Source organism: Leptonychotes weddellii, chromosome 2, assembly GCF_054177405.1.
Source record: "Leptonychotes weddellii isolate Sample4059 chromosome 2, ASM5417740v2, whole genome shotgun sequence".
Taxonomy (NCBI): Eukaryota; Metazoa; Chordata; class Mammalia; order Carnivora; family Phocidae; genus Leptonychotes; species Leptonychotes weddellii.
The window spans coordinates 36,605,006-36,632,613 of NC_138370.1; the positions used below are offsets into that span (position 1 = coordinate 36,605,006).

The 27,608-nt window shown below is 46.6% G+C and overlaps 1 protein-coding gene across 3 annotated transcripts in view; it reads left to right on the forward strand.

The window, feature by feature from the left end:
- SLC39A14 (solute carrier family 39 member 14) overlaps nt 1-16,636 on the forward strand; it is a 50,250-nt gene extending 33,614 nt beyond the window's left edge. For 2 of the 3 annotated variants that reach the window (XM_006747557.3, XM_081810070.1), the window contains exons 2-9: nt 1,574-1,851; nt 3,861-4,047; nt 6,886-7,055; nt 9,039-9,161; nt 9,894-10,082; nt 10,198-10,405; nt 11,574-11,758; nt 13,375-16,636. In XM_006747557.3, coding sequence (XP_006747620.1) covers nt 1,588-1,851; nt 3,861-4,047; nt 6,886-7,055; nt 9,039-9,161; nt 9,894-10,082; nt 10,198-10,405; nt 11,574-11,758; nt 13,375-13,521 — 1,473 coding nt within the window. In that variant the 5' untranslated portion in view covers nt 1,574-1,587 and the 3' untranslated portion in view covers nt 13,522-16,636. Of the gene's footprint in view, nt 1-1,573; nt 1,852-3,860; nt 4,048-4,751; nt 4,922-6,885; nt 7,056-9,038; nt 9,162-9,893; nt 10,083-10,197; nt 10,406-11,573; nt 11,759-13,374 lie in introns of all 3 variants that reach the window. The other variant, XM_006747558.3, reaches the window with a different exon arrangement.
- Nucleotides 16,637-27,608: the final 10,972 nt, after the last annotated feature.

The following is a 27,608-nucleotide window of genomic DNA, read 5'->3' on the forward strand; positions in this document are numbered from 1 at the left end:
GGACTCGATCCAGGGACTCCAGGATCATGACCTGAGCCGAAGGCAGTCGCTTAACCAACTGAGCCACCCAGGCGCCCCTCATTTATCTTTTAGAGAGAGAGAGCATGTGCATGTGAGTAGGGGGAGGAGCAAAGGGGGAGGGAGAGGGAGAGAATCTTAAGCAGACTCCTGAGGGCGGAGCCCCGATGTGGCTGGATCTCATGACCCAAGATCATGACCTGAGCCGAAAACCAGAGTTAGACACTTAACTGACTGAGCCACCCGGATGCCCCCCACCCCAAAAAAGAGGTCTTAAAGGAACATTCTAGACTTAGAAAACAGAGCACTCTGTGCCTCCTCTTACATTTTCTCCTGGTTTCTTATACTATCATGCCAGAATGTTTCAGCTGAAGGTACAGACTGATATCAGACCTCAGTGCGGTGCCTTTCTGCTGAAACACTGATAGACTGGGTTCTCTTGCTATGTAAATTTTTTTGAAGATTTTATTTATTTATTTATTTATTTGAGAGAGAGAGAGAGAGAGAGAGCATGCAATCAGGGGGAGGAGCAGAGGAAGAGGGACAAGCAGACTCCAAACTGAGCATGGAACCCGACCCAGGGCTCAATCCCATGACCCTGAGATCATGATCTGAGCTGAAATCAAGAGTCAGCCACTTAACTGAATGAGCCACCGAGGCGCCTCTCTTGCTATGTGAATCTTTTTTTTTCTAATTTTATTTATTTATTTATTTGAGAAAGAGAGAGCCTGAATGGTGGGGAGGGGCAGAGGGAGAAGGAGAAGCCGACTCCCTGCTGAGCAGGGAGCCTGACACAGGGCTCTATCCCCAGACGCATGATATCATGACCTGAGCCGAAGGCAGTCGCTTAACCAACTGAGCCACCCAGGCGCCCCCAGGATCTCGGGATCATGACCTGACCTGAGCCGAATTAACCGACCGAGCCACCCAGGCGCCCCTGTTGTTTTGTTTGTTTGTTTTTAAGGCAACTTTTTATTTTGGAGCATTTCCAACGTTACAAAAGCGTGGTAGTATAGGGGCGCCTGGCTGGCTCAGTCGGCAGAGCATGCGACTTTTGATCTCAGGGTTGTAAGTTCGAGCCCTATGTTGGGTGTAGAGTTTACTTAAAAAAAAAAAATAGAATAGTGTAGTGAATTCCCATTCACCCATCAAGCAGTTTCATGAGTTATAAACTCATGCCTGGTCTTGTCTCATCTGTGCTCCCTCTTTGTTATTTTAAAGCAAATTTCAGGCGAGATATTGTTTAATCTGTGATTATTTCAGTGTCTCTAAAAGATAGAGACTTTTTAATCATAATCACAGTTGTTTTACTTTTTAGTTTTTAAATTTAGTCAAATCTGTTTAATTTGTCCTTTCATTATTTTTTTATTCCATGCTTTGAAAAGAAGGGTTTTTCTCGAAAGCTTGGCAGAGAGACGTTAGAGAAGGGTGAAGAGTCAGAGGGGAGAGGAGGCTGTCCGGAGCGAGGCTGCTGGGTCCTATGTGTCTGGTGGGGAAGCAGGAGGAGAGGGTGGGTGTCTGGAGCCTCTCACTCACCTGCCTTTCCTTCTTGCAGGCTTATTTGTCATCATGGAGCTGCTCCACCCAGCCTTCCCTAACTGCTTCCTGCTGACCTGGGTCAGCTTATGGAGTGCTATTCCTGAAGCTCACGCTGTGTCCACAGGGACGCCAGGCATCAGTGCGGCCTTTTTCCTGCAGGACCTCCTGCATCGCTACGGGGAGGGTGACAGCCTCACCCTGCAACAGCTCAAGGCCCTGCTCAACCACCTGGATGTGGGCGTGGGCAGGGACAATGTCACCCAGCCCGTGCACGGACAGAGGAACCTCTCGACGGTAAGGCTCTCAGCTGTGCTGAGCACTGTCTGCCCCCTGGGGGGGTCACAGTCTAGTCAGACACGGGAAGCCCACGCAGCTTGAGGCAGGCGAGCCATGATGGTAGAACAGAGGGGCCAACTCTTCTTCCCCCATTGTCTGGGTCCCCAGCAGCACCTCCTGTCCTCCCACGTAGCTGTTCTGAAGCCCTGACTGGAGGGAGCAGTCAGTGGGAGTTCTCAGCCCTCCGCATGCTTCCTCACCGCTGCACTGGGATCACCCGTGGGCAAGCCAGAGCTCCCGGGACAGCCAGCGTGTCTCATAGGGTTTACAGGTTACAAGGCCCTTTGCCTGCAGTCGCAGGGGAGCCTCACACTCCCTCCAGGTGCAGGTGGAAAGCCTTCATTATTTACAAGGGAATGCCAAGGGTCCTTCAGTGAGTTCCTGGACAGTGCAGGACTAAGACCCAAGTCCTTTGGCTTCTGGTTCTCTTTGTTCTTCCATGTCATCTTGGCTAATCATAGTCTGAGGCTATTTGTGGCGGCCAAATGTAAGTCAGCCAGCAATGTCTTTATATATCTGCTTTGTTCCCTGTGCTGAGGTGCTGCGAGAAATAGAGAAAAATGAGTCATGTTGAAGAGTTTGCTGTCAAGATGGAGAGCTTACCCACCGGAGGACAGAGTTATCTGATAAAAAAAATGAAGTGTTAGGGGGGCCTGGGTGGCTCCGTCGGTTGAGCGTCCAACTCTTGATTTCTGCTTAGGTCATGATCTTGGGGTCACGGGAGGGGTCGTGGGATTGAGCCCCGCTTTGGGCTTTGGGCTCCAATTTTGGCGGGGAGTCTACTCGAGATTCTCCCCCTCTTCCCCTCCCCCCTGCTCACTCACTTTCTCATTTTCTCTCTCTAAAATGAATAAGTAAATCTTTTTTAAAAAATGAAGTGTTAAATGCTATGGGTTGGACAGTCTTCATAGGATTCAGAGGCAAGCGGGGGGGTGTATGCTAGAGTAATCAACAAAGGTTTGGGGGCTAAGTGTCCAGGGCCTTCATCTTGAAGGAAAACTTTTTGGAGAGGTCACACGGCCAAGGGACCAGGCAGCCTGGATGCAGAAGCGCAGGTGTGCAGTGATGTTGGAGTTGGGCAGCAGGCTGCCCTCACAGGCCCATGCAGACTGACCCCAGGGGGCCTCCTGGCGCAGCAGCAGTATCTTGGGGTCACCGGAGTCCAGCTGTGTCTGCTTTGTAGGCCCAGGAGCTCTCACTTGTCAGCACACCTGGAGGGCTGTTAGAGACTGACCCATGTTAAACCAACCCAGATAAAGACTGATTCTAAGTGTATAAAGTATAATTAGAAGTAGAACTGCAGTGTTTCATAAGAACAGTATGTGAGAACTACTTACCTAACGCCTCCCAAGGGGAGTGAGCATTCATGTCCTCTACCAGCCCTTATGTGCTTCATGGTAGGTAGACTGAATCTTTAGATTTTCCTTCCTTCCTCCCCTAATCTCTGTCAACACATTCTTCAGGCTGGGGTCAACACTACATACATGGTCAAGGGGGCTGATGTTCCTCTTTAGGTGCCAGAGCTCAATAGCTTTGGAGAAGTATCTGGAATATGCATTTTAATATAATAACTCTTCAGGCTGTTGTGATGTGCGGGTAGATTTGGTATCTGGATGAAGCTGTATCTTCAGGTATGCAGATAGAATCATGTTTTCCAAAAAGCACACCCTGGTCACAAAGACTGGGATTCAGTTGTTCCCAGACCTTGTGGGCAGCCAGGTACTAATGGGTGTGTGTAAGGTGTGTGACTTGCGCTGGGCGACTGATCTCTGAGATTAGTCATCAGTTTTTCAAGTTGAGGGACCACCTTGCTCTCATCCCTGGAGATGAGTCGTTAGACACCCGCCCCAGGATTTGGACAGGTTCCATTTTTGTTTTCTCCTCGTGGAAGGCTAGTCGGTTGCGGCAAGAGGTGACATGTGATTTTGGGTTCTGAGAGGCTTCCTGCCTCTTTCCCTTTGTCTCAGTGCTTCAGTTCTGGAGACCTCTTTGCTGCCCACAATTTGAACAACCAGTCACGGGTTGGAAGGATTGAGTTCCAGGAGTTCTGCCCTACCATCCTCCAGCAGCTGGATTCCCGAGCCTGCTCCTCTGAGAACCAGGAGAACGAGGAGGATGAGCAGACAGAAGAGGGGAAGCCAAGCGCCATCGAAGGTGAGCGGGGACACGGAGGCTGGGGCCAGGGCTGCTCACGGAAGATCTATCCAGCGAGCAGCTCATCAACACCGGGGGAGTGGGTTAGAGGGATGGTGACACTGCTATCTTCCACACTCACACAGCTGCTCCGGCATATTGTCGGATTGGGTGGCGTGGCTGGTGAACTCAGTGTGGGCTTTTGGACCAGCCTGTGGATGCTTTTTTTTTTTTGGCCACTTTTTCATTTTTGTTCTCATTAAACTACAAGGGACTAATGCCTTGGTGTTGCAGTGTGGCTGCCCTCGGCCCCCTTCCCCCTTCCCCTGCCCTGCGCAGGCCCTGTGCGCCGGCCAGGGCGGACCCCAGCGGCTGTGAGTGTCCGTGACTGCCGCGGTCCTGCCCGCCCCTCGGTGCCTAGCATGTACAGCCTGCCTTGTGCTCATTGTTTGCTGCCCTCATCATTTCACTCCTGGTTTTTTCAACTTGCCTGTCGTTATCACCTGCCTCTCCATTGAAAAGGTAAGCTTCTTCTGAGAGCAGCTTTGCTGTGTTTGTAGGCTTCCCCACAGCACCCAGCTGGAGACGGACTCCGGTCTGTACTGACGGGTTGCTGTTCTTTGTCTGCCCCGATCGTAGCTGAATTCCAAACCGGCCGCCCCAGGCAGCAAGAACACCCCCACCCTCAGTAATGGAGGCCCTCGTCTGTTCTTGTTCCTCCACAGTGTGGGGCTTTGGCTTCCTCAGTGTTTCCCTGATTAACCTGGCCTCTCTCCTGGGAGTCCTCGTCCTGCCGTGCACGGAGAAGGCCTTTTTCAGCCGTGTGCTCACATACTTCATCGCCCTGTCCATTGGAACGCTGCTCTCTAACGCGCTCTTCCAGCTCATCCCAGAGGTGCAGTAGAACAGAACTCGTGCGTCCTCTTTCCCTGGGGGCCAGCCGCTGCGCCGGCCCCACCCCGTGTTCCGAGGCACCTGACAGTTGCCACCTGAAAAATTCACTTCTCCCTCATATCAAGGGACACCAATATGACTTCTGACTCTGGATCTCGAGGGCCTTCTCTCGCTCTGGGGCACCCAGGTTGGCCTGTGGCCTCTTCAGGTGATGTCAGATGCAAGGCTCTCCCCATTTGCCCTCCCTGTCAGAGATCTGTCAGCCTCCCTTCCCCAGTCCCTGCCTCTCCAAAGCCCGGTTTGCAGGGCTCAGAGGGAACGGTGCAGCTGGTGGTCGCTGTCCAAGCCCTGGTACTCCACACCCGCTCTGTTCTAAGCAGAGGCCCTGGCAGTACTCAGGTTGGCCGCCACGAGATCACCCATCTGGAAGGAGGTGGAAGGAAAAGAGGCTAACAACTGATCGATAGAATTGGGCTCAAAAGCAAGTGATCTTTTTTTTTTTCTCAAGTAGGCCATAATTCGTACCATAGAGAGCCAAACAGAAGAAAAACTATTTAACAAAAACAAATGAGATTAAAATCCCAAGACAAAGGAAAAGGCACTCAGTCCTTCATACCTTGCATCTTGACTTTTTCCTGGGATAGGACTGACCTCCTGGCGCCCTTACTTGACTGTTTTGAAATATTTGTTAATTTTGCTTTTTAATTGTGACCACTGAGGAGCTAAAAAAATAAGACCCAAGTTGACTGTCTGCCCACTTTGTCAGCTCAGGCAGGGCTGTGCCCATGCAGTAGGGATGACTGTGTGGACCTCCTTTGGGAACAGGGGCGCTGCCTTTCATAAAAAGAGTCCGTGTCAGTGACTCCCCAGCCTTTCCCAATCAAAAGACTTAGCCAGAAGCGATGTCAATGGGATGCCCAGGCCTTGCCTTTTCCTTCTAAATGAGAGAAGAAATTTGGTTTAAGAGGAACCATCTCAATGTTATCTAAAAATCCCACATTACTCTAACAAGCACTTCTCATGGGAGGCCTCATCTTGGTCTTTTTTTTCCAGCTCCAGAAACTGAATTTATTAATTCTTTAAAGATCTGAAATAAAATGCCGTATTGCCTGTTGAATGGAAATATAATAATTGTACATGCTCCGCCCCTGTGGCTCACAGGGGCGCGCCTGGTCCTAGCTCCATTTCATCCTACCTGGAGTGTGGGACACTGGGAAATAACAGAGGAAATATTTTTTGTGACAAGGTGATCTTGGAACTCTGTCCTCTATGCTGGAGTGCTCTCAGAGCAAATGGAAACAAACTTGGGAGAAAAACAAAATCAAAACAGAACAAAAAAACCCCTGAGAAGTGAAGAAACAGAATTTTATGGGCCTCGGTTTTGCCTGTTCTCCATCCCGCTGCCCTGCACACCTGACTTTGTGGTGTCTTGCGCCAAGCCTGCCGAGTCCAGGTGGTGTATGTGCCTATACGGTGTGGTCCGGATGTGAAAAGCAAACACGGCAGCACAGTGAGCTCTCTTTGTCCCCTTGATCTTGTTTCCTAGTAAAGAGAGAGCCCTCGAGTCCAAAGTCTGTCATGGGCAGCCTGTGGATAGGCCTAAGCACACCTCCGTGGTGTGATGAGGCAGCGTCCCACCCTGTAGCCACACCAGCTGGCAGGTGCGCCTCCAGGTGTCCCTCGGGCCACCGGGGGGTTCCAAGGCCACCTTGAATTCCTCCTGATCCCACTGATTGAAGGAAATTTCATCAGACTTGAATCACTAACAAATTTTCTGTTTCTCTCTCCCTCCCTACTTGTCTCTCTGATTTTTCTTTTTTGTTTCCTTGTTAATATCCACCCAAACCTCCCACATTGCCTCCCCATCCTTTCCACCCCATGTTTCCCCTAAATGGTGGTTGCTGTGAAATGGGGCGTTGGCCCTTGTCCTTGTCCTGGGTGGGGCTGGCTCTCCCCCAACGGCAGTGTGGGGATACGGTCTCCTCTGTGTGACTGTCATCTCCCTGTGCTCCCTCATGGGGGCCAGCGTGGTGCCCTTCATGAAGAAGACTTTTTACAAGAGGCTGCTGCTCTACTTCATAGCTCTGGCGATTGGAACCCTCTACTCCAACGCCCTCTTCCAGCTCATCCCCGAGGTATGGCAAGCCAGGACTTTCCCACACAGGAGCATGCCAGTCTCTGGCGGGGGGACCGCGGGGCACAGCGGGAGAACCCTCCACTTCGACACAAGGAATAGGAAGGAGGAGGTCCTTTACTTTCAGAAAATAAAGCTGAGATGGAGTCACGAGTGAGGAGAGGACGCATAGCATAGGTTTGGGAGCTGGGTTGGAATCCCAGCTCCACCTTCGACAAGTTCGGTGACCTTGGGCAAATCACCGAACCTCTCTGTGCTTCTGTTTCCTCTTGCAAAATGGGGGGGATGATCAGACTGACCTCATGACGGTGTTGTGAGGGCTCCATGAGTTAATGCTTGTAAAGCACTGGGGGCCCAGTACGTGCTCTAACTGCCGGGTGATAAGATGTAGTGTAGTGAGATCACTTTATGGCTCCTGACTGGGAGCTCGGGGCACACACAGAAAAACCAGCAGAATCCATAGGTCTCAATAAAAAGATCTGTCCTCTGCAGTAGGTTGTCTTGGGGCAAAGGTGGTCTAAATAAAACAGCCTGGTTTTGTGTACACAGACGGCACCTTTGCCCCATTGCCTAGGTTAACAAGAAAATCTTCATGGAACAGGAGCAGCTTAGTGTTTGTCAGTCTGGCAGGAGGCCTTGGAGAAGCCCCGCCTCTGCAGTAGCCCCACTGATGACAGTAAGCAGGAGGCGTCTCCTGATAGGTGGTCTGACAGGCCTGGGCCCATAGCCAGAGGGGAAGCACAAAGATGATGCTACATGCTTCTTCTCAGAGCACCTTATGTTTTCTAGGATGTGCTTCTGTGTCTTCTTAGTTGATTCTTACTTAGATCAACTGATGCCTAGAGAACAAGTAATGCTTTGCCCATTGAACAGATACAGAACAAGAGCACGTATCCTGGAGGCCGGGTTTCATAACTCCTAAAGCTGTGCTTTTGTACTCTGCCATCCTTCCTGGCTTTTTGTGGAGAACTGTTAGTTGACGGTTTTCACTCCACTCTTCTTAAGATGATTTGTCTCTCCTGGAAAGTCGGCCTGTATGTGTCACTTCTACTCTAGAACTTGACCTTTACGTCTCTGAGGAAACAATACAAGCAAGTAGAGATGCAGTTTGCCCCTTTAAAACAGAAAGGAAAAACACTCACCTTTTAAGCGGCCCAGAGTTCCTGGTACTTAGGATCACTTTCATCTTTGACCTTTTCATGAGAAGGCTGGTTTATTCAAGAGGGTTGTTTCCTGTCCGAAGATGGAGGGAGCAGGTCACCAGCCAGTTTCCCAAGGCCTCACAAGTCAGGAGCATCACGGAGTGTGGAATTCTCCTGATTCCTGCTCCAGTCCTTTTCCCAATAGATTTTGTTTTTCCCGCCATGATCAGTGAACTTTCCAGAAATAGCCCAAAACAAGCCCCCACCCCCAAATTGACACGTGCAGTAACACAGTCTGCTTTCTTGGCTTTGCGGTCACTGGGAGGTCTGTGGTCAGGAAGATGCCGCAATTCTCATCATTTAACTGGGGAATGGATTTCCCATTTTAGAAAGTGTAATTATACCATCTCTCTTTGTGTTTATAGGCAGATTAGCCAGGGACATTAGATAACAATGAAAATAAACACAAGCGTCTTAAGTATGGAATTTGCAGGCAGATTCTGCCCTTGTAGCAAAGTACCAGGAAAAATGAAGACAGTCTTTACTAAAAGTAGAAAACCATATCCAGGGCTGTTCTTCCTGAGAGTAAAATTCTAAAGAGGATCCATCTTTTGCATCAGAAAATAAGCTAGAGAGAACTGACAGGCCTGGTGATGTGGCATGAAGGCAAGTCAGGGGATCAATTTGGCTGGAAAGGGAAGGAAGTGGTAGGTGGCAGAGCTATCCCAGTGAGTACATCTCTTTCCTTTCCTAGAATCAAGGAAGTGGTTAAGAGACGAGAGGGGACCCGTGAAGTTTTTTTTTTTTTTTCTTAAACTCACTTTGTTTTCCTGGGTCCACAGGCTTTTGGCTTCAACCCTCAGGAAGATTATTATGTCTCCAAATCTGCAGTGGTGTTTGGGGGCTTTTATCTTTTCTTTTTCACAGAGAAGATCTTGAAGATGCTTCTTAAGCAGAAAAATGAGGTGAGGCCTAATTGTTGGGAAAGGCGGTGCTTCTAGGGAAAGCATCCATCCTAGAAACGTTTGTGTGTCTCGGTAGTGGGGTTATCTGAGCACCGAGGCAGTGAACTTACCTGCTATCCCCCACTCCCCCACCCCGCTGTGGACAGATTTGAGGAGTATCTCCCCTCCTGTGGATGTTAGCAACTGGTGAAGACAGACCAGAAACCAGATCTGGCCTGTGTGCCTTTCTCCCCTTGTTTCATTCAAGATCATTTCTTTAATATACCTTTGGTGTCTTTAAGTGGTGAGGGAGGGGCTTGATACATACAGTCATTGGGTGGGAAGTACCACCACAGAGAAACTGGATGCTGATTGCAGTATAGCTCCAAAAAGGTATCTTTGGTGCCTGGCATGCAGTTAGCCTCTAAATAGTTGCCGAATGCAATCAGGGTAGCTCTTGCCAAGGAGGAGCTCTAAACCTTCCTAGCCGGGAGGGCCGCCTCGCTGGAACGAGTGTTGGCCCTGAGGTCACTGCTTTGATTTCTGTCGCACACCAAACCCTTCCATTCACCTTGGTTCAATTTCTATAACAACTTACCCTAGGTTTCTGTGTGTATTGCCTGCTTGTGTTTTCTCTGATGGTGGGAATGAAGAGGTCTTCCCAGGGCTGGGAGCACCTACCCCGAGTGAGTGCTTAGGAGGTTTTGTGGTTCGGGTGAGTGTCGTGCTGATCCCTCCCGGTGGTCCCTCCAGTATCATCATGGACATAGCCATTATGCCTCTGAGACACTTCCTTCCAAGAAGGACCAGGAGGAGGGGGTGACCGAGAAGCTGCAGAATGGGGATCTGGACCACATGATTCCTCAGCACTGCAGCAGTGAGCTGGATGGGAAGGCCCCCGTGATGGACGAGAAGGTCATCGTGGGCTCCCTCTCTGTCCAGGTGAGTGGGCCCTCTGCTCTTGGGTGGGAGCTTTTAGTAATGGCCTTGATGGCTCAGGCTTACCTTGAAGGTCCATCCTTTGACCGGGGGGCCATGGGGATGGGCTCTCTTGTAGGACCTGCAGGCCTCCCAGAGTGCCTGTTACTGGTTGAAAGGTGTCCGCTACTCTGATATTGGCACTCTGGCCTGGATGATCACCCTGAGCGACGGCCTCCACAATTTCATTGATGGCCTGGCTATCGGTGCCTCCTTCACCGTGTCTGTTTTCCAAGGCATCAGTACCTCAGTGGCCATCCTCTGTGAGGAGTTCCCCCACGAGCTAGGTGAGTGTGCGGACTCTGCGCCGGCCCAGCCCGCCTGCGTGGCCGTGGTTGCTGGCACAGCGCCCCTCCTGTGTCCGACCCTCCCCTGCCAAACTTCAGAATGCTTAGTATAATTAACACATTCTGTGTGCTCTGTGAAATCTAACCACTAATTCTTAATGGTTGAATTAATAATTGAAATTGATCATTGAAAATGATGGAGATTTTTAAGGTTTTATTTATTTTAGAAAGAGATAGAGAGTGTAAGCCGGGGGGGTAGGGGGCAGAGGGCAGAGGGCGAGGGAGAGAGAGAATCTTAAGCAGACTCCCTGCTGAGCGCAGAGCCCAACAGGGGGCTCTATCGCAGGATGCCGAGATCATGACCTGAGCTGAAATCAAGAGTTGGACGCTTAACCAACTGAGCCACCCAGGCACCCCAAAAATGATGGAGATTTTTATAGGGGTGTTTGTTTCCCTGTAGCCCCATATCCTGTGGCTGTTTCCTGACCTCTAAAATGGGGTTAATAATAATGCTTCATAGATTTTTCATGAGGATTAAAGGAGCAAAAACAGTGAAAAGGACTTGCTATATGTCATAGAGTATTCTAAGTGTTCAATATAGGTTATCTCTCTCTCTTTTTTAGGTTATGTCTTACATCCTATTAATCTTGCAAAGGTTGAGATGTCTGTTAGAGGTCATATGGGTGGAAGAAGTAGATGAGCCAGGAGTTAGAAGGTCCTTAGTTTTATCAGAGCAAAAATGTGAAAGGCCCAGACTTCAGAGGCTCAGACACTCAAGGTCAAGTCCTGGCTTTGCCAATTTACTGGCTTGTGACTTTGGACAAATTATTTAACTTCTCTCAATCTCACTTCTGTTTCCTGAAAACACCATTCAGTGTAGTTGTGAGGAAAGAAGCTCCTTCTATTTCATCATCCATCAAAAGAACAATGAGGCTATTGCTAGTGGCTTATCTATGATGAAAATCTTGTGCGTTATTTTCAGCCTCTGGGCTGGAAATACATGGCTAGTTTTGTAAATGGAGACAGCTCCGAGATGTGAAGAGGAAGTCTGTCTTGATTGTTCCCCCAGACGTTATGCATAGTGGAAGCAGTTTGTCCTCATCATATTCTCTGTCCGTGACCTAGCGTTAACTCTTCCACGCCCTTCCCTCTTGTTGTCCTGCCTTAGGAGACTTTGTCATCCTGCTCAATGCCGGGATGAGTATCCAGCAGGCTCTCTTCTTCAACTTCCTTTCTGCCTGCTGCTGTTACGTGGGTCTGGCCTTTGGCATCCTGGCTGGCAGCCACTTCTCTGCCAACTGGATCTTTGCACTGGCTGGAGGAATGTTCTTGTATATTGCTCTGGCTGATATGGTAAGTCTTCCATAGTTCATGCCATGTAGGCAAAATGGGACTGGGTTATTCATTGGACGGGAGGCAGCTGAGAGGACATGAGTTAGTTTGTTTTTAATAATAGCTTTGTTGAGGAATCACTCACATACCACACAGTTCACCTATTTAAGGTGTGCAGTTCAGTGCTTTTTTTTAAAGATTCCTCTTTTTTCATTTGAGACAGAGCAAGAGAGAGAGCATGAGTACGGGGAGGGGCAGAGGGAGAAGGAGAAGGGGCCTGATGCAGGACTCGATCCCAGGACCCCAGGATCATGACCTGAGCCGAAGGCAGACATTTAACCATCTGAGCCACCCAGGCGCCCCAGGTTCAGTGCTTTTTAAAGGACAAAAAACTTACCAGCATGTGTTATTAAAGAAAAGGATTAACCTCAACTCCACAGTCCTCCCTTCAAAATACTTAAGTATTACAGAATGGATGCATATAGGTAAATGAAGAGAAGGGAGGAGGGAAAGGAAATGAACACTGAATATACAATTTTATGTTCGGATTTCCTCTTATACTTAATATACCCTAGACATTTTTCACATTGCATATCCTTTAGAAGCATCCTTTTCAATGGCAGTATTTTTTGGTGCGAGGATATACCTTATCTAGAACTAGAATTGCTGGCTCAGAAAGGGTGCCTTGTGGTTTGAGCTTTAATGAGCGTTGCTGTTCTCGGCAGCGTCGGCCAGCACACGTGGTATCCTACCCGCCAACGTTTGGTGTAACCCTCCTAAGTAGCTTCGAGTTGGCGAATGAAATACCCGGTTGGTTACGTCTTCTGTAGAACACGGGTGATTTCTTTTCTTGTTTGTTGGCATGACATGTTCTCTGGCGCGTTTGCACGAATGATTTCCCGTATCCTTTGGAAACGATACTTTTGATGCAGTGATGAGAGTGGTGACCACCACGGCCCCTCCTCACCCCTGGAAAACATTTTAGATTCTCTCCTCTCGTGGGGAGCCCTCCCATGGTGGTGAGGTTAGTCTTCTGCTTGCATTGCTCGAATTCGAAGCTCTGCTCACGGTCACCCACCTTGCTGGCCCGCCGCTGGGGGCCTTGAGTCATAGCGATGTCATAGCTCCAGGCTCTAGTTCCTTACACAGTTGCTCAATTTCCCAAAGAGCGGGCAGCAGTGTTTTGGTAACAAAAAATCTTCTGAAGTGTTTTTCAAGTGCACAAAAAACAGTTGATTTTTATCAGAGCAGTTATTTTTAGCCAGCATCTACATCTATCCAGGGCTCCATGCGCGGATAAATACTTGGTTTTACCTCAGTAGTTGAAAAGTCGCCGGAGCCAGCTTGGACCACAGCTGGTAAGGCTATTGCTGCTGATTTGTCTTTGTGAAGGGGTTCTATCTAATATCCATGTCTCAGTTACATATTCTGTCTTTAGAACAGTTACAATGATCTATACCATTACGTTGTAATCCTGTATTATGTGGTAATTATTGTGTTCATGTTCTAATACAAATACACTTAGGAGTAGGTATTATAATGATGATTCAGTGTGCTCCGTCTCTCTCACGGAATTGTCCTGGGCTGCCCAGGTTGAGAAAGGAACTGCAGCTCTCTTGTTTTTCTCCTCTTCTCAGTTCCCTGAGATGAATGAGGTCTGCCAAGAGGATGAAAGGAACGGCAGCGTCTTGGTCCCCTTTGTCATCCAGAACCTGGGCCTCTTGACTGGCTTCGCCATCATGCTGGTCCTCACTATGTATTCGGGACAGATCCAGATCGGGTAGGGCCCTGCCAGGAGCCGGCGGGATTGGAAGCTGGCCCTTGGCCACCCGGTCCCTGGCCCTCGGCTGCGGCGCCCATGACGCCCCAGACTGTGACACGGACTGTACTCCTGCATTCACATGTCAGCTGTTTTTACACATGCTCTGTCCTAGGAATAAGCCGCCCTGGCAGCCAGGCTCTAGGTAGTGCCTCTCCCTCCCTCCCCCTTCTTTCTCAGAGTGACCCTGGAACCGGAATGCAGCTCCCTTAGCAGGCAAGCCTCACTCTTTTCTCTGGCTACCCTGGCCTCTTAGTCCTCAAACCAGCAGCGAGAGATTTTGCGTCCTTGCCCTACGACGCAGAAACACTGCCAGTGCTTGTGACTTGGTCAGCAGTAGCAGGAGGTGAGTCTCTGGTTGCAGGGCCCCTGAATCTAACTGTGTGTCCTGGACCTCAAGATGACCCATTTTGAAATAAATTCACCTGTTTTTCCAGAGAAAAGATACAGGAAACAAGAATCCCTCCTATTTTTTCAGTCTGTCCAGTTGCCTATTTTTTCAGAGAGAACTGAAAGTTGGAACACGTGTAGGGCAAGAGAGGAGGCGAGGATCATCCCGGGGGGGTGGGGGATAGAAGTGATGGCTGTGTCCCTGTTCCCCCGCCCCCCCATGCTGGACGATAGTGTTGTGGCCACAGTTTGTTTTTAAACAAACCAGCGCCCCCCGCTGGTGGAATGCTGTACAGGGGTCAGTTGCCTGGACCTCCTCCCCTTCTTTCACATTAACACTGACGGAATGGAAGGCGGAGAATGGAGACCTGCAAGAAATCAGTTGGTTTGCTCTGATTTCCACCTCCCCTTCCTCCCCTCTCCCATCTTCTGAGAGACATTTTATCTGGCTCCCTAGAAGCACATTTACAGTCTTGTATCAGAGGGGAGACTGCACAAATTTCCCTCCCCTGGTCAGTACTTCTGCTGCAAAATGGCACGTTTCCTTGCGGAATTGGCTGCAGCTCATGCGCTTCTTAGACAAAGGTGATCGGAAATGGACTCGGTGCAGGCCCAGCTGAGGATTTGTTGATTGCATAAATAAAAGTACAAGTAATGGAAGACGGGGCCCTGCAAATGCTTGCTGAACAGGGGCTTCCGGATGAGGCACTGTGAGTGGATTTTAGGTCCCCTTTCCTCCCTCACCCCAAGCGAGAAAGGGCGAATCCTATACTGCATTGAACATTAATCGCTCTAACCCTCTTCAGAAGATGGATTGATAGACTTGTCTGTGAGACTGTAGGCCAGCCCCAGGCACTGTGGAGCCCTCTCCTCAGAACTCTGGCTTCAAGGGGAGCTCATCTCCAGGTTCACTAGGTGAATTGATTTATTATTATCATATTGATAATGTCAGATTCTTTAGCCACTTTGGGGAGCCAGTCTCTCCAGAAGCCTTTCTTAGTGGTGCCCACACTCGCAGCCCAGGGGCTGTGTTCACTAACTGATTTGTGTGCATGACTGACGAGGGCTGGTCATGGCCAACACCTGTGAGTTTTTCTGTTCTTACACAGGAAGTCTTTCCACTGTACAGTAGTTAAAAGCCGCGTCTATTTTATTTTTGGTTTTTTTTCTTCTTGGGAAATGGCCCTCAAACCAGGAATAGTCTTTTTTTTATTTTTATTTTTTATTTTATTTTTTTTTGGTACAAAGAATAATCACTTTATTGTTAGTGCCAAGAGTAGGAGTGTGTCTGATCATGCAGATAGATGAGGATATATGTGCCCACTGCATCCTGGCCAGTCAGGAATAGTCTTGAAAAGAGTATGAGCGGGAAAACTGCTGGCGATGCTTTATACATTTTTCTCCTCTTTCCTGTTGACTTGGATAGATTTGAGAATGGGCTGAAGAAGAAGGAAAACTTGAGTTCTCAAGATTCTAGAGTATATATCAGGACTGACTCCTGATAGGATTATGGTCCAATTTTACCAAAGAACCAATTCCTTGAATGTTGGAATCTAACTTTTTATATTATCATTATTTTTATTATTGTTGTGACTGTTTTAAAACGGTTCTCTGTCTTTTCTGTTTTATTTTTCTCGGTGTCTGACATGGCTTTCGGGAGCTAGTAGCAAATAACACTCAAACTTTTAAGACTTTACAGAGATTTTTCTTTCCCTAATTCACATGGATATATGAAATTCATAATTTTAGCATTCCCTGTAGACCTGTCATTCCTTACAAATACCGTTTTTCTCGGAGTAGAATCCTAAGTTAGAGTTAGTGGGTCCTAGTTTTAGGAGAAGAGCTTGAAAATATAATTGTTATCAACTTAAAAAAAATAAAGTATGAAGTACTAGGGTGCTTTCCTTTTTCATGCACATCTATATTAACCTCCCTTCTATATGAACTTCCCTTCCATAGACAGCTGCCTCAAAGGGAAATTCTCTTTAAACTGGAATTGGCCCAGAGGCCAGTCCTGGCTGGAACCTGGCTGGGGTGGGGCCCCGCGAGTAAGTCAACGGAGCGTCTGCTGCTGCTGGTGGCAGATTCGCCTCATGAGTTGAACATGTGGCAATTCCCTTTTGACTTTTAGCTCTTGGATTTGCTGTTTTAAGCATTTGTACATATTAGAAGTCTGAGGAGTGGCAAGTTTTGAGAACTTGTTCACCCCTGGCATTAGCGTCTCCCACGTCTTTCCCCAGGTGACCAGCTCCTGATGTTAGCGAGGAAAGCATATGTCCCGTGCAGGAGCAGTGATCTGGGAGCAGGCAGGCTGCCTTCTTTCCTTGCCCCCAGACGCGGCTGGTATCTCTTGTGTCTAGTGTCAGCGTGGGGCTTTCCCTCATTGGTCCTTCACCCTGGGTTTAAAAGAGAAGGCATCTCTGTTGGGTATCCTAAGACCTGTCTGTAGTTAGTCCTCTTCCAAAGAGACGGTAGTGTTCTGGAAATCTGCTTAAAAACAAAAAGCTGTCTGATTTTTGCAAGAGAGGTTAAGTTTTTGTTGTTCATCTTTCCTTTTACAGTTCTGAAGTTCCATCACAGTATTTTTTTAAATAACTCAGGTGTTATGAGGATAAACTAGAAAAGAAAATAACTTATGTGGACTGTAAATGTTTATTTGTAAGATTCTATAAATAAAGCTCTATTCTGTATTGCGGAATCCCAAGTGTGATCTTTTCCAGGAATGCGGGTGTAATGGGGACTGGGGAACACACGGTGGCGATAGCGTCGCGCTGATGTCTAAAGCTTGCTTTTCCTGCTCCCGCTCACGTCCGGACAGGGGATTTTAGACGGAACCTTCGATATCATAACCTGCTCACTTGAGAATGATTTAGGGGCACTTGGCTGGCTCAGTTGGTGGAGCATGTGACTTTTGAGGTCAAAAAGTTTAAGCCCCACGTTGGGGGTAGAGATTACTTCAAAATAAATCTTTTTTAAAAAGTGAAAAGAGGGGCGCCTGGGTGGCTCAGTCGTTAAGCGTCTGCCTTCGGCTCAGGTCATGATGCCGGGGTCCTGGGATCGAGCCCCGCATCGGGCTCCCTGCTCCGCGGGAAGCCTGCTTCTCCCTCTCCCACTCCCGCTGCTTGTGTTCCTTTTCTCGCTGTGTCTCTCTCCGTCAAATAAATAAATAAAATCTTTAAAAAAAAAAAAGAAAAAATTATTTATCTCAGATGGAGCCTGTGGCTTCACTGATGTTGCACGCTGGAAGAACCTGTCCACGCTCTTCTCCCTTGTGTACGTCCAGGACTTGAATAAAACTTGAACCACGTCTCCTGTATGTCTCACGGGGAAATCCCGTCATGGGACCTAAAAGTTTAAACCTATTCTTATTCCAATTTAGTCCCAGGGCCAGGGATCAGTTGTTTTTCCTCCACAACAAAAATGAGCAGTAAGGGAAAAGAATTGATGGGATCTTATCACCACACTAGTCATTTCCAAATGCTTATCACTCAGTCCTTGCATTATTTCAAACTCAAGCAGAATATATTAAATAGCTCATACGGGTCTTCTGAAGTGCATTAACCAGCTATGCTGTGGGGATGCCATCTGCCGGGCTTCTTCAGAATGACTGTCACTCCATTCTTCGGCGCGTGTTGCCTGTGGAGAGCCTTCCCGGGCTGGCGGCCGTCAGTTACTGGACTTGCGTTGTAATCAGTCTTCATACGCTGAGTTCCTCCTGGGTGGAGGCTGTATCTGGTTTCTCGCTGGGATTTCAGCACCTGCCACACAGGAGGAACGAATGAAGAAAACCAAATGAAATGCCTGAAAGGTCTGAAAACAGTCCTTTTCCACTGGCAACTGTTCGAGTGGGCTTTTCTGTCTTTGCTGTTGGTTTTGCTTATGCCTTGCTACCTGGCTCTCCTCTATTTATTTACTTTTTTTTTTCTTAAATTTTTTTTTTTAAGATTCTATTTTTTTAAGTAATCTCTATGCCCAACGTGGGGCTCAAAATCCTGACCCCGAGATCAAGAGTCACATGATCTCCTGACTGAGCTGGCCAGGCGCCCCTGGTTTTCCTTCATTTAGAAACAGGTTTGAGAGTTGAATTTGTGGCCCATGTAGAACAGAGCTAAGCAAAGTAAACAAGCCCTTCAGGAGGTTAAGACTTAGATCTTAGTCCATTCTTTGTAATGCTCTTGACCAGGTAGGCCATTTAGGACCTTTTGGAGGAAGGTGAATGCCCTTCTATCACCTTGCTTTGGAAAGCACACTCTACCATTCAGCGATGCTGAGATCTGATTTGAACAAAACCCCTTTCAAGAAATAATGAAGACACCAAATGTGGACAAAGGGGTTTTGATTTGTGGGAAAACAAAATGTTCATCTCTTTTTTTCTTTTAAGATTTTATTTTTAAGTAATCTTTACACCCACCATGGGGTCAAACCCACAATCCCAAGATCAAGAGTCACATGCTCCACTGACTGAGCCAGCCAGGGGTCCTGTCCCAATGCTCATCTTTTTTATTATTTTTTAAAGATTTTACTTAATATGAGAAGTGGGGTATTGCCCGTCTCCGTCAATGTGTAGTGGGGCGCCTGGGTGCCTCAGTCGGTTGGGCGTCTGCCTTTGGCTCAGGTTATGATCCCGGGGTCCTGGGATTGAGCCCTGCGTTGGGCTCCCCACTCAGCGGGGAGCCTGCTTCTCCCTCTCCCTCTGCCTGCCACTACCCCTGCTTGTGCTCTCTCTCTCTGACAAATAAATAAAATCTTTAAAAAAATTTTTTTACTTATTTATTTGAGAGAGTATGAGCAGGGGCAGGGGCAGAGGGAGAAGGACAAGCAGACTCCCCGTTCAACCCCAGGACCCTGAGATCATGACCTGAGCTGAAATCAAGAGCCGGACACTTAACCAACTGAGCCACCCACCCAGGTGCCCCAATGCTCATCTGTTTTAGAGACTTTTGTACTCTTCATGATTTAGTGTGAAAAACCTAGACTTCAGAAGAATGATAGGTTTAAATCCCAGCAGAAGTGAATCCCTTTCATTCTTCTGGCATAAAATGAATTAACATTCCATTTAAAGAAGAAAATACTGGTGGTTGGAAAAGATCCATCGGTCTCTATCAGCCTTTGGTTAAGTACATTTAGAGCTGATGGCCAAAAGACATTTTTCTTACTAAGATCACAACCCCTTCTTGCCGGATGCCTACTCATCTGGTTTTGAGGGGGCCGGGGGTAAGCTCCACACTCAACATGGACCTTGAACTCACATCCCCAAGATCAAAAGTCGCATGCTCTACTGACTGAACCAGCCAGGCGCCCCTCGTGGTTTATTTTAAACAAAGGAAGGGAGTTAGTAGAGACCATGGTCCCTGTAGAACAGCGATCTTTGACCCTGGCAGTAGGGGGGATTTCACGATGGTAGCATCAATTATAGTCAAGGAGTAACCCCAGAGTGTTCTGACACCACCTGTCACAAGCCAAGAAGCAGTTCTTCCACTTGGATCTGGGTTTATTTATTTATTTTTATTTCTCTGTGGTTTGCTTATAGTTTTTTGGAACATGAAAGATAAACTCAGGCAATAATCCATATGGGTTTTTACACATATTACACACGTAGAAATCCCATCAGGCAATTCCTAGTGGAGAACCCTGACAAGATCTCTTGATGAAGTAATGGTAAATGTGAAATGTGCTCTTAAAATATGTATCGTCCTGCACTTGGCTTTGTGTGTGTGTATACATTTAATATGAGAAGTGGGGTATTGCCCGTCTCTGTCAATGTGTATGGGGTGGTAGGAAGACAACCAGAGGCACTTAGGCCCGAGAGTAAAAGGCAGTTCTGGCCCCGGGTTGGGGATAGAGGTAGGGTTAGGTGAAGCTCTGCACCAGTCCTTGGTGCAGACCATAGTGCAGGCCCACTCAGTCACCAAAGCAAGAATCGGATACAAAAATTGCAACCCCAGTGTTGGGAGAGGGGAGAGTGAAGGCAGCAGGAATGCCCACAGCCCTGATTCAGTGCTGCCAGGTCAGACCAGAGCTCCTGGCCAGACCCTCCTGGCTGATCACCCTTACATCCGTCCCTCTGTGAGCCAGGCAGGGCCCTGTGCAGTTGTTGGTCTTAAATCGGTGGTTATCAGCAAAAGCCACCACCACGTGGCCAGTGCCAGTCCCTCTGGGCCCTACACTCGCTCAGCAGACTGTTTCTACAGGACAGGAAGGGGCCAGAGCTGTCGGATACCGGGGTGCAGCTGGTGCCTCCATCAGCCACAATCCCTCTGGAGGCCACAGCTACTCCCATGGGAGTAAACTTGAAAAGGAACTCTCCACTGGCACAGGACACCTTCACGGGATGATGATGACAATCCTTCACTGCAATCGCGTTCTTGTTTCAGCTACAATGATGTGGCCACTCTGGGGGCCCACACAGAGGCCAGCTCCAACCTTGGTCTTTAACTTGCCCTCAGTGCAAAAGATGGCAGGGACTGGACACAGAGGGCGACAGGTCCCAGGGGAAAGAACGTGTGCGCTGCTCGGCTAACATTTTTAAATGTAGCAAAATCGGGACGCCTGGGAGGCTCAGTTGGTTAAGCGTCTGCCTTCCGCTCAGGTCGTGATCCTGGGATCGGGCTCTCTGCTCAGCGGGGAGCCTGCTTCTCCCTCTCCTGCCGCTCTCCCTGCTTGTGCTCTCTCTCTCTGTCAAATAAATAAAATCTTTAAAAAAAAAAATTTTTTTTTTAAAGATTTTATTTATTTATCTGAGAGAGAGAGAATGAGAGACAGAGAGCAGGAGAGGGAAGAGGGTCAGAGGGAGAAGCAGACTCCCCGCTGAGCAGGGAGCCCGATGTGGGACTCGATCCCGGGACTCCAGGACCATGACCTGAGCCAAAGGCAGTCGCTTAACCAACTGAGCCACCCAGGCGCCCCAATCTTTTAAAAATTTTAAAAAAATAATAAATGCAGCAAAATCTAAGAATGACACCCAAGCTAGTTAATGGAAATTCCTTCCAAACATGATGTTAACCCTGTGGGTATTAAGGGGTAAACAGCTAATTCAATAGAGACCTTTTGTTGTTGTTGTTGCTTAAAATAAAGGTTTAGGTCTTTAATTATAGATGCTAGTGAGGAGGGGGAAAAAAAGTCTCTTTGATCCAGTGTATCCTCCCAGAATAGGAAATTCTTTCAAGTGGCATGTTTCCTATAACTTCTTGAGGTTAATAAAACAAGCTCCTTTGGGGCGCCTGGGTGGCTCAGTTGGTTAGGCGACTGCCTTCGGCTCAGGTCATGATCCTGGAGTCCCGGGATCGAGTCCCGCATCGGGCTCCCTGCTCGGCAGGGAGTCTGCTTCTCCCTCTGACCCTCCCCCCTCTCATGTGCTCTCTCTCTCCTCTCATCCTCTCTCTCAAATAAATGAATAAAATCTTTAAAAAAAAGAAGAAAAAAAAAAACAAGCTCCTTTGGGGCGCCTGGGTGGCTCAATCGTTAAGCATCTGCCTTCAGACTCGGGTCCTGATCCCAGGGTCCTGGGATCGAGCCCCACATTAGACTCCCTGCTCCGCAGGGGGTCTGCTTCTCCCTCTCCCACTCCCCCTGCTTGTGTTCCTGCTCTCCCGCACTCTCTCTGTCAAATAAACAATTAAAAACAAAACAAAAAAACAAGCTCTTTTGAAGCTAGTGTCTGGTTGTAGCCTATAGACGGGGCCCCTGAGTTGAAATCTCAGGCTACCAAATTCGCATGGTTTAAACATTTTGTAGTAATTCTCCAAATAATGTAGCTTTTCCTCCCTCTTCTCTCGAAAATTGTGTGGGCAGAAAAGAGATTAAATTTAGATTTTTTTTTTTTTCTGGGAAAACTGATTTTTTTTTTTTAAGTAAGCTCCATGCCTGATGTGGGGTTTGAACTTATGACCCTGAGATCCAGAGTCGCTCTACAGACTGAGCCAGCCAGGCGCCCCTGGAAAAACTGATTTTTTAAAAGAAATTAGATTAAATGATTTTTCGATATAGATGGTTCAATTGTGTATCCTAAAGTAAAAGGATAGATATAATCTAAACATTAGAGATCTCAACATTGTTTTCATTTGGTTTTAAGGTTTGTTATATTTATTCTTGCGGTCTGATTTTTCTAATGATGCTCTACTTAGCCTAACAAAGCTGTTTGGCATTCCTTGATTCATACATTAAAATTTTGCTTGAAAACTGCCTTGATCTAGCTGACGGTAATAATTTTTCATTGAAATTTTAATGCAGCCTTATATGCTCTTTTAAATAAGGGAGTCCTTAGAAAAGTGTTAAGTTTGGTGCTTTTTGAAGCAAATGAAGATGAGCAGGAATGAATACAAAACTACTTGCCCACGGTTCTGGATTCTTTGTCCTCACCTGCAAGAGCACAAGATCTTTAGGCCAGAAGAATGGATTTGTGTCAATTCCGTTATTGACTGGCTATGTGAACTGCACCTCAATGCCTTTATCTATGAGGTGGAAGTTGTCACTTCTATCCTATCTGTCTCCATAAATGAAATGAGAACAAAATGTATGAGACAGTGCTTTACAAATTAAAACTATACCAGTGGTAATTAATGTTCAGTTGTTTGGATTCCTTTCAGAATCTGAAAAATGGCTCCTGGGTGGCTCAGTCGGTTAAGCGTCTGCCTTTGGCTCAGGTCATGATCCTGGAGTCCTGGGATCGAGCCCTGCATCTGGCTCCCTGCTCAGTGGGGAGTCTGCTTCTCCCTCTCCTGCAGCTCTCCCTGCTTGTGCTCTCTCTCTCTGTCCAATAAATAAATAAATAAATAAATACATAAATACATAAATCATTTTTTAAAAAAGAGAATCTGAAAAATAGATGCTTTCCCAATATTTCTCACACACACACCCCAAAGTGCTTGCAAGTATACTCAAAACCTTAATTTCATTTATAGGAGCAGGATGAGGAGGGGATGATTTGAAACCCTTGCGCCACAGGTTAATAACTTCTGCTTCAGACAAGAGTAAGATATTCACTCATTCAACAAATTATTGAGCTCCAACTTTGGGTTGGCACAGCAGTGCCAATAGCAGTGAGCAGGATAGACAAAGATGCTCCCCTTAAGGAGTGAGGGTAGACGCAAAGAAACAAGTGCAACAGGTAAAGTAGGATATTGAGGTAGAGAAATGCGAGGGTGTCATAGCTTTAGCTGGTTCGGTGATCAGAGATGTCATTTGAGCTGGCTGTAAGTAATGAGGAGGCAGCTCTGTAAGAATGTTCCAAGCGAAAGAGATGGAAAATGCAAGAGCTCTGGGACAGAAATGAGCTTAGGCTGTGTGAGGCCAGTTTGTACTAAAGCTAGTATATACAGTATAAACAAGGCCACCATGTCTGACCCGTAGCAGGCAGAGGGAAAGAGGTTTGAGCTGAGTTCACAGTAGTTGGGAGTCAGGCCACTTTGGGGAAAGGAAGAGACACTTGAGGATTTTAAGCATTAAGCAGAGGAATGACATAAATCAGATTTATGTTTTAAGTTTGGAAAGATCTGTTGTGTGGGAAAATGGACTGTAGGGGGCGTAAGTTGACAGGGTATGTCTCAGGAGGGCTGGCGCCTCCCTCTCCAACCCCCCCACCCCATTCTAAATTTTTGGCCCAGGCAACTTGATGAATGCTAGTGCCATTTACCTTGGCATCTCACCTGTGGAATGCTGGGGCTCAGATGTGAGAGGGGTTTTAAATTCTCTTCTCCTAAACGATTGGATCGTAGCCAGTAATGACTGCCACCATTATCTCCTGCTTTGGAATGATGCAAACAAAAGTAATAGGGAATGAAGGCAGCTTTGGGGCTCCTTGTCATATCAGAGTTCTCATACAATAGGGGTCTCCCAGGAAGATCAAGGGATAACACACTGCCAAGAGGTTTGCACACTGCCCCCAAAATGGCCTGAATATCAACCTGTAAATACAAATTTACCAGTCAGCCGGACTTTGATGAGGATTTTTTACTTACAAGTGTCTAAAGAGATTCCTAACTTGATACCAGGCTATTACAACTGGTAGGATGTTGCTTTGGGCTGTGTTTTTATCTGGATTCATTAATTTTTTTAAACCTCAACCACTGGGGCACCTGGGTGGCTCAGTCAATCAAGCATCTGCCTTCGGCTCAGGTCATGATCCTGGGGTCCTGGGATCGAGCCCTGCATCGGGCTCCCTGCTCACTGGGGAGTCTGCTTCTCCCTCTTCCCTCCACCCCGCTTGTGCTCTCTCTCTCTCACTCTCTCTCAAATAAATGAATAAAATCTTTAAAAAATAAACAAACCTCAACCACTGTGGAGGGTACATGCCAAGGTAATTTAATCAAAATTAAAATGTACTCATAGGAAGATATGAATTAAATATAATGCCGTATATGATGTCCACACAATATGTATTACTAATTGGGGTGCCTGGCTGTTTCAGTCTGCATGGGACTCTTGATCTATGAAGTTGAGCCCCATATTGGGTGTAGAGATTACTTAAAAAAATTATGCAGTGCTTTTCATATAAATTTAGAAGTTACATACTTTAAGATACCCTTTTTAAAAAGATTATTTATTTATTTACTTGAGAGAGAGAGAGAGAGCCAGAGCTTGTGGGGGGCAGAGGGAGAGGGAGAAGCGGGCTCCCTACTGAGCAGGGAAGCTGATGAGACCTCGATCCCAGGACTCTGGGATCATGAGCTGAGCCAAAGGCAGACGCTTAACCGACTGAGCCAGCCAGGTGCCCTGTAAGATACGTTTTCTATGTAGCTATTTTAGAAACACTCATTTTACTTCAAAAAATATTCTATAATTCTCTTAACCTGCATTTAACACAGAAGTTTAATATTTAATGGCTTCATACAAATAGAAACTGAAACCAGGTTACTTTTATACAACAATGGAAATTAGGATTCCCTGTGTATTTGTTAAATTAAAAGCATTCATAATTATTTCTCAGAAGAACTGGTCATTAATTAAGGTTTATGGAGTGCTTAGGGAGTTTCATAAGGAAATATATCAAATCTCACAAGCTCTGTAAGATGGAAACCTAGATTTGAAAAGATTAGTAGAAATGCCAATTACATATCAATCTTGGTGATTTCAAATATCTATTCAATCCTGACCAATGCAGAAAGTAAAAAGAAGGAGAATCAGATTCACTAGATAGATAAAAAATACCACAGCCCCTGGCCAGGTGGAGGGGTGTATAAGCTGAATGAAACAGAACATCTAACTGTTGCTGGGAACTGTTAAAGTCATGACTAAAAGCATCACTACTAGCAATAAAGTTAAGTCTCATTCATTTAAAATTGTCTGGGAAGGGGTGCCTGGGTGGCTCAGTCATTAAGCGTCTGCCTTCCGCTCAGGTCACGATCCCAGGACGCTGGGATCGAGTCCTGCATCGGGCTCCCTGCTCAGCGGGAAGCCTGCTTCCCCCTTTCCTGCTCCCCCTGCTTGTGTGTTCTCTCTCTCGCTGTTTCTCTCTCTGTCAAATAAATAAATAAAATCTTTAAAAAATAAAATAGAATTGTTTGGGAAGGAGCTTAATTAGACTGTTCTTTTCATATTTTCATTGAGTGGTTTTGATTAGAGATGTCAGAAAGTCCCCCAAATGAAAATGTAACACTACTAGAAATAGGCCTGGACAATAGGTCTTTGAAAGAAAAGGGCTTTTTTCTTTATTTTCACCTAGTTATAAAGTAATACTTTCTCACCACAGAAAATTTGTAAACTACAGAAATTATTGTTCATTTGTTTCTCCTAAGTCACTCTCGGTCACACCACCCAGAGATGGCTACTGTTAACATTCTTTTCCACATCAGACAATGCTCCATGAGGGTTTGAACTGTGTCAATTTTATAGTTCATCACTGTATCCTACCACAGTGCCCAGCACAGTTGGCATCTGATTAACGTTTATGGAATGTACAAATATATTAATATTTCCTTCTAGCCTTTTTATGCATACATTTGCTTGTTTGTTAACAAATGGGGCCCATACTGTACATTATTATATTCTAGCTTTTTCACTTTTCATTATTTCCTGAGGCTTTTCTGATGATACCAAGTATCTCTGTAATCTAAAATATGTTGGTTTTTTGGGGCACCTGGCTGGCACAGTCAGAAGTTGTTCATGCAACTCTTGATCTTGGGGTCGTGAGTTTGAACCCCACATTGGGTGTGGAGATTACTAAAAATTTAAAAAAATAAAAATATGTTGGTTTTTCATAATGGATAATGTTCCATCCAATATCATACTTCATGTAACCATTTCCTATGCAAATGAAATCATGTAGTACCTACTATTTTGTATCTTGCTTCTTTTGTTCACCACGTTTTTGAGATTCATCCATATTGTTGCATGTATCAGTAATTATTTCTCTCTCTCTCTCTTTTTTTTTTTAAGATTTTATTTATTTATTTGACAGAGAGAGACACAGCGAGAGAGGGAACACAAGCAGGGGGAGTGGGAGAGGGAGAAGCAGGCTTCCCACTGAGCAGGGAGCCTGATGCGGGACTCGATCCCAGGACCCTGGGATCATGACCCGAGCCGAAGGCAGACGCCTAATGGCTGAGCCACCCAGGCACCCCATTTCTCTCTTTTTTTAAAGATTTTATTTATTTATTTGAGAGAGAAACAGAGAGAGCACAAGAGGTGGGATGGTAAGAGGGAGAAGCAGACTCCCCACTGAGCAGGGAGCCCAGTGCTGGACTCGATCCTGGGACACTAGGATCATGACCTGAGCCGAAGGTAGTCGCTTAACCAATTGAACCACCCAGGTGCCCAATTATTTCTCTTTTACTAGCTAAGTAGTATTTCATTATTTGTATAATCATTGCTGTCAGGTAAAATACCTAAGAGTAGAATTACTGGGTCATAGAGTAGGTGTATATTTAACTTTATAAGAAATTTCCAAACTGTTTTCCAAAGTAGTTTTAGCATTTTACCCTCCCACCAGTAACGAAGTAGAGTTGCAATTGCTCCCACTCTTGCCAACACTTGGTATAATCTTTTTTTTTAACCGCTGTATTTTATTTGTTTTTAAGGGGCTCAAACTCATTACCCTGAGATCAAAAGTCACATGCTCTACTGACTGAGCCAGCCAGGCACCCTGGTACTGAGAATCTTTAGTTTCAGCTAGTGAAGTGGTATCTCAGTATGGTTTATTTTGCATTTCCCTGATGACTAATAATGTTGAGAAAATCTTTTCATCAGCCATATCTAATCTCTTCTTTGATACTGACAAATCCCTTTCCAGAGAAGTTGTGCTAATTTGTAATTTACCAACAGTGTCACTTTTTTTTTTTAAGTAATCTCTACACCCAACTTGGGGCTTTAACTCATAACCCCAAGATCAAGAGTCACATGCTCTGAAGACTGAGACAGCCAGGTGCCCCCAACAGTGTCACCTTTTTATTTATTTATTTATTTATTATTTTAAAGATTTTATTTATTTATTTGACAGAGAGAGACACAGCGAGAGAGGGAACACAAGCAGAGGGAGTGGGAGAGGGAGAAGCAGGCTCCCCGCGGAGCAGGGAGCCTGATGCGGGGCTCGATCCCAGGACCCTGGGACCACGACCCGAGCTGAAGGCAGACGCTTAACGACTGAGCCACCCAGGCACCCCACAGTGTCACCTTTTAAAAATGTTTTCCAGGGGCACCTAGGTGGCTCAGTCATTAAGCGTTTGCCTT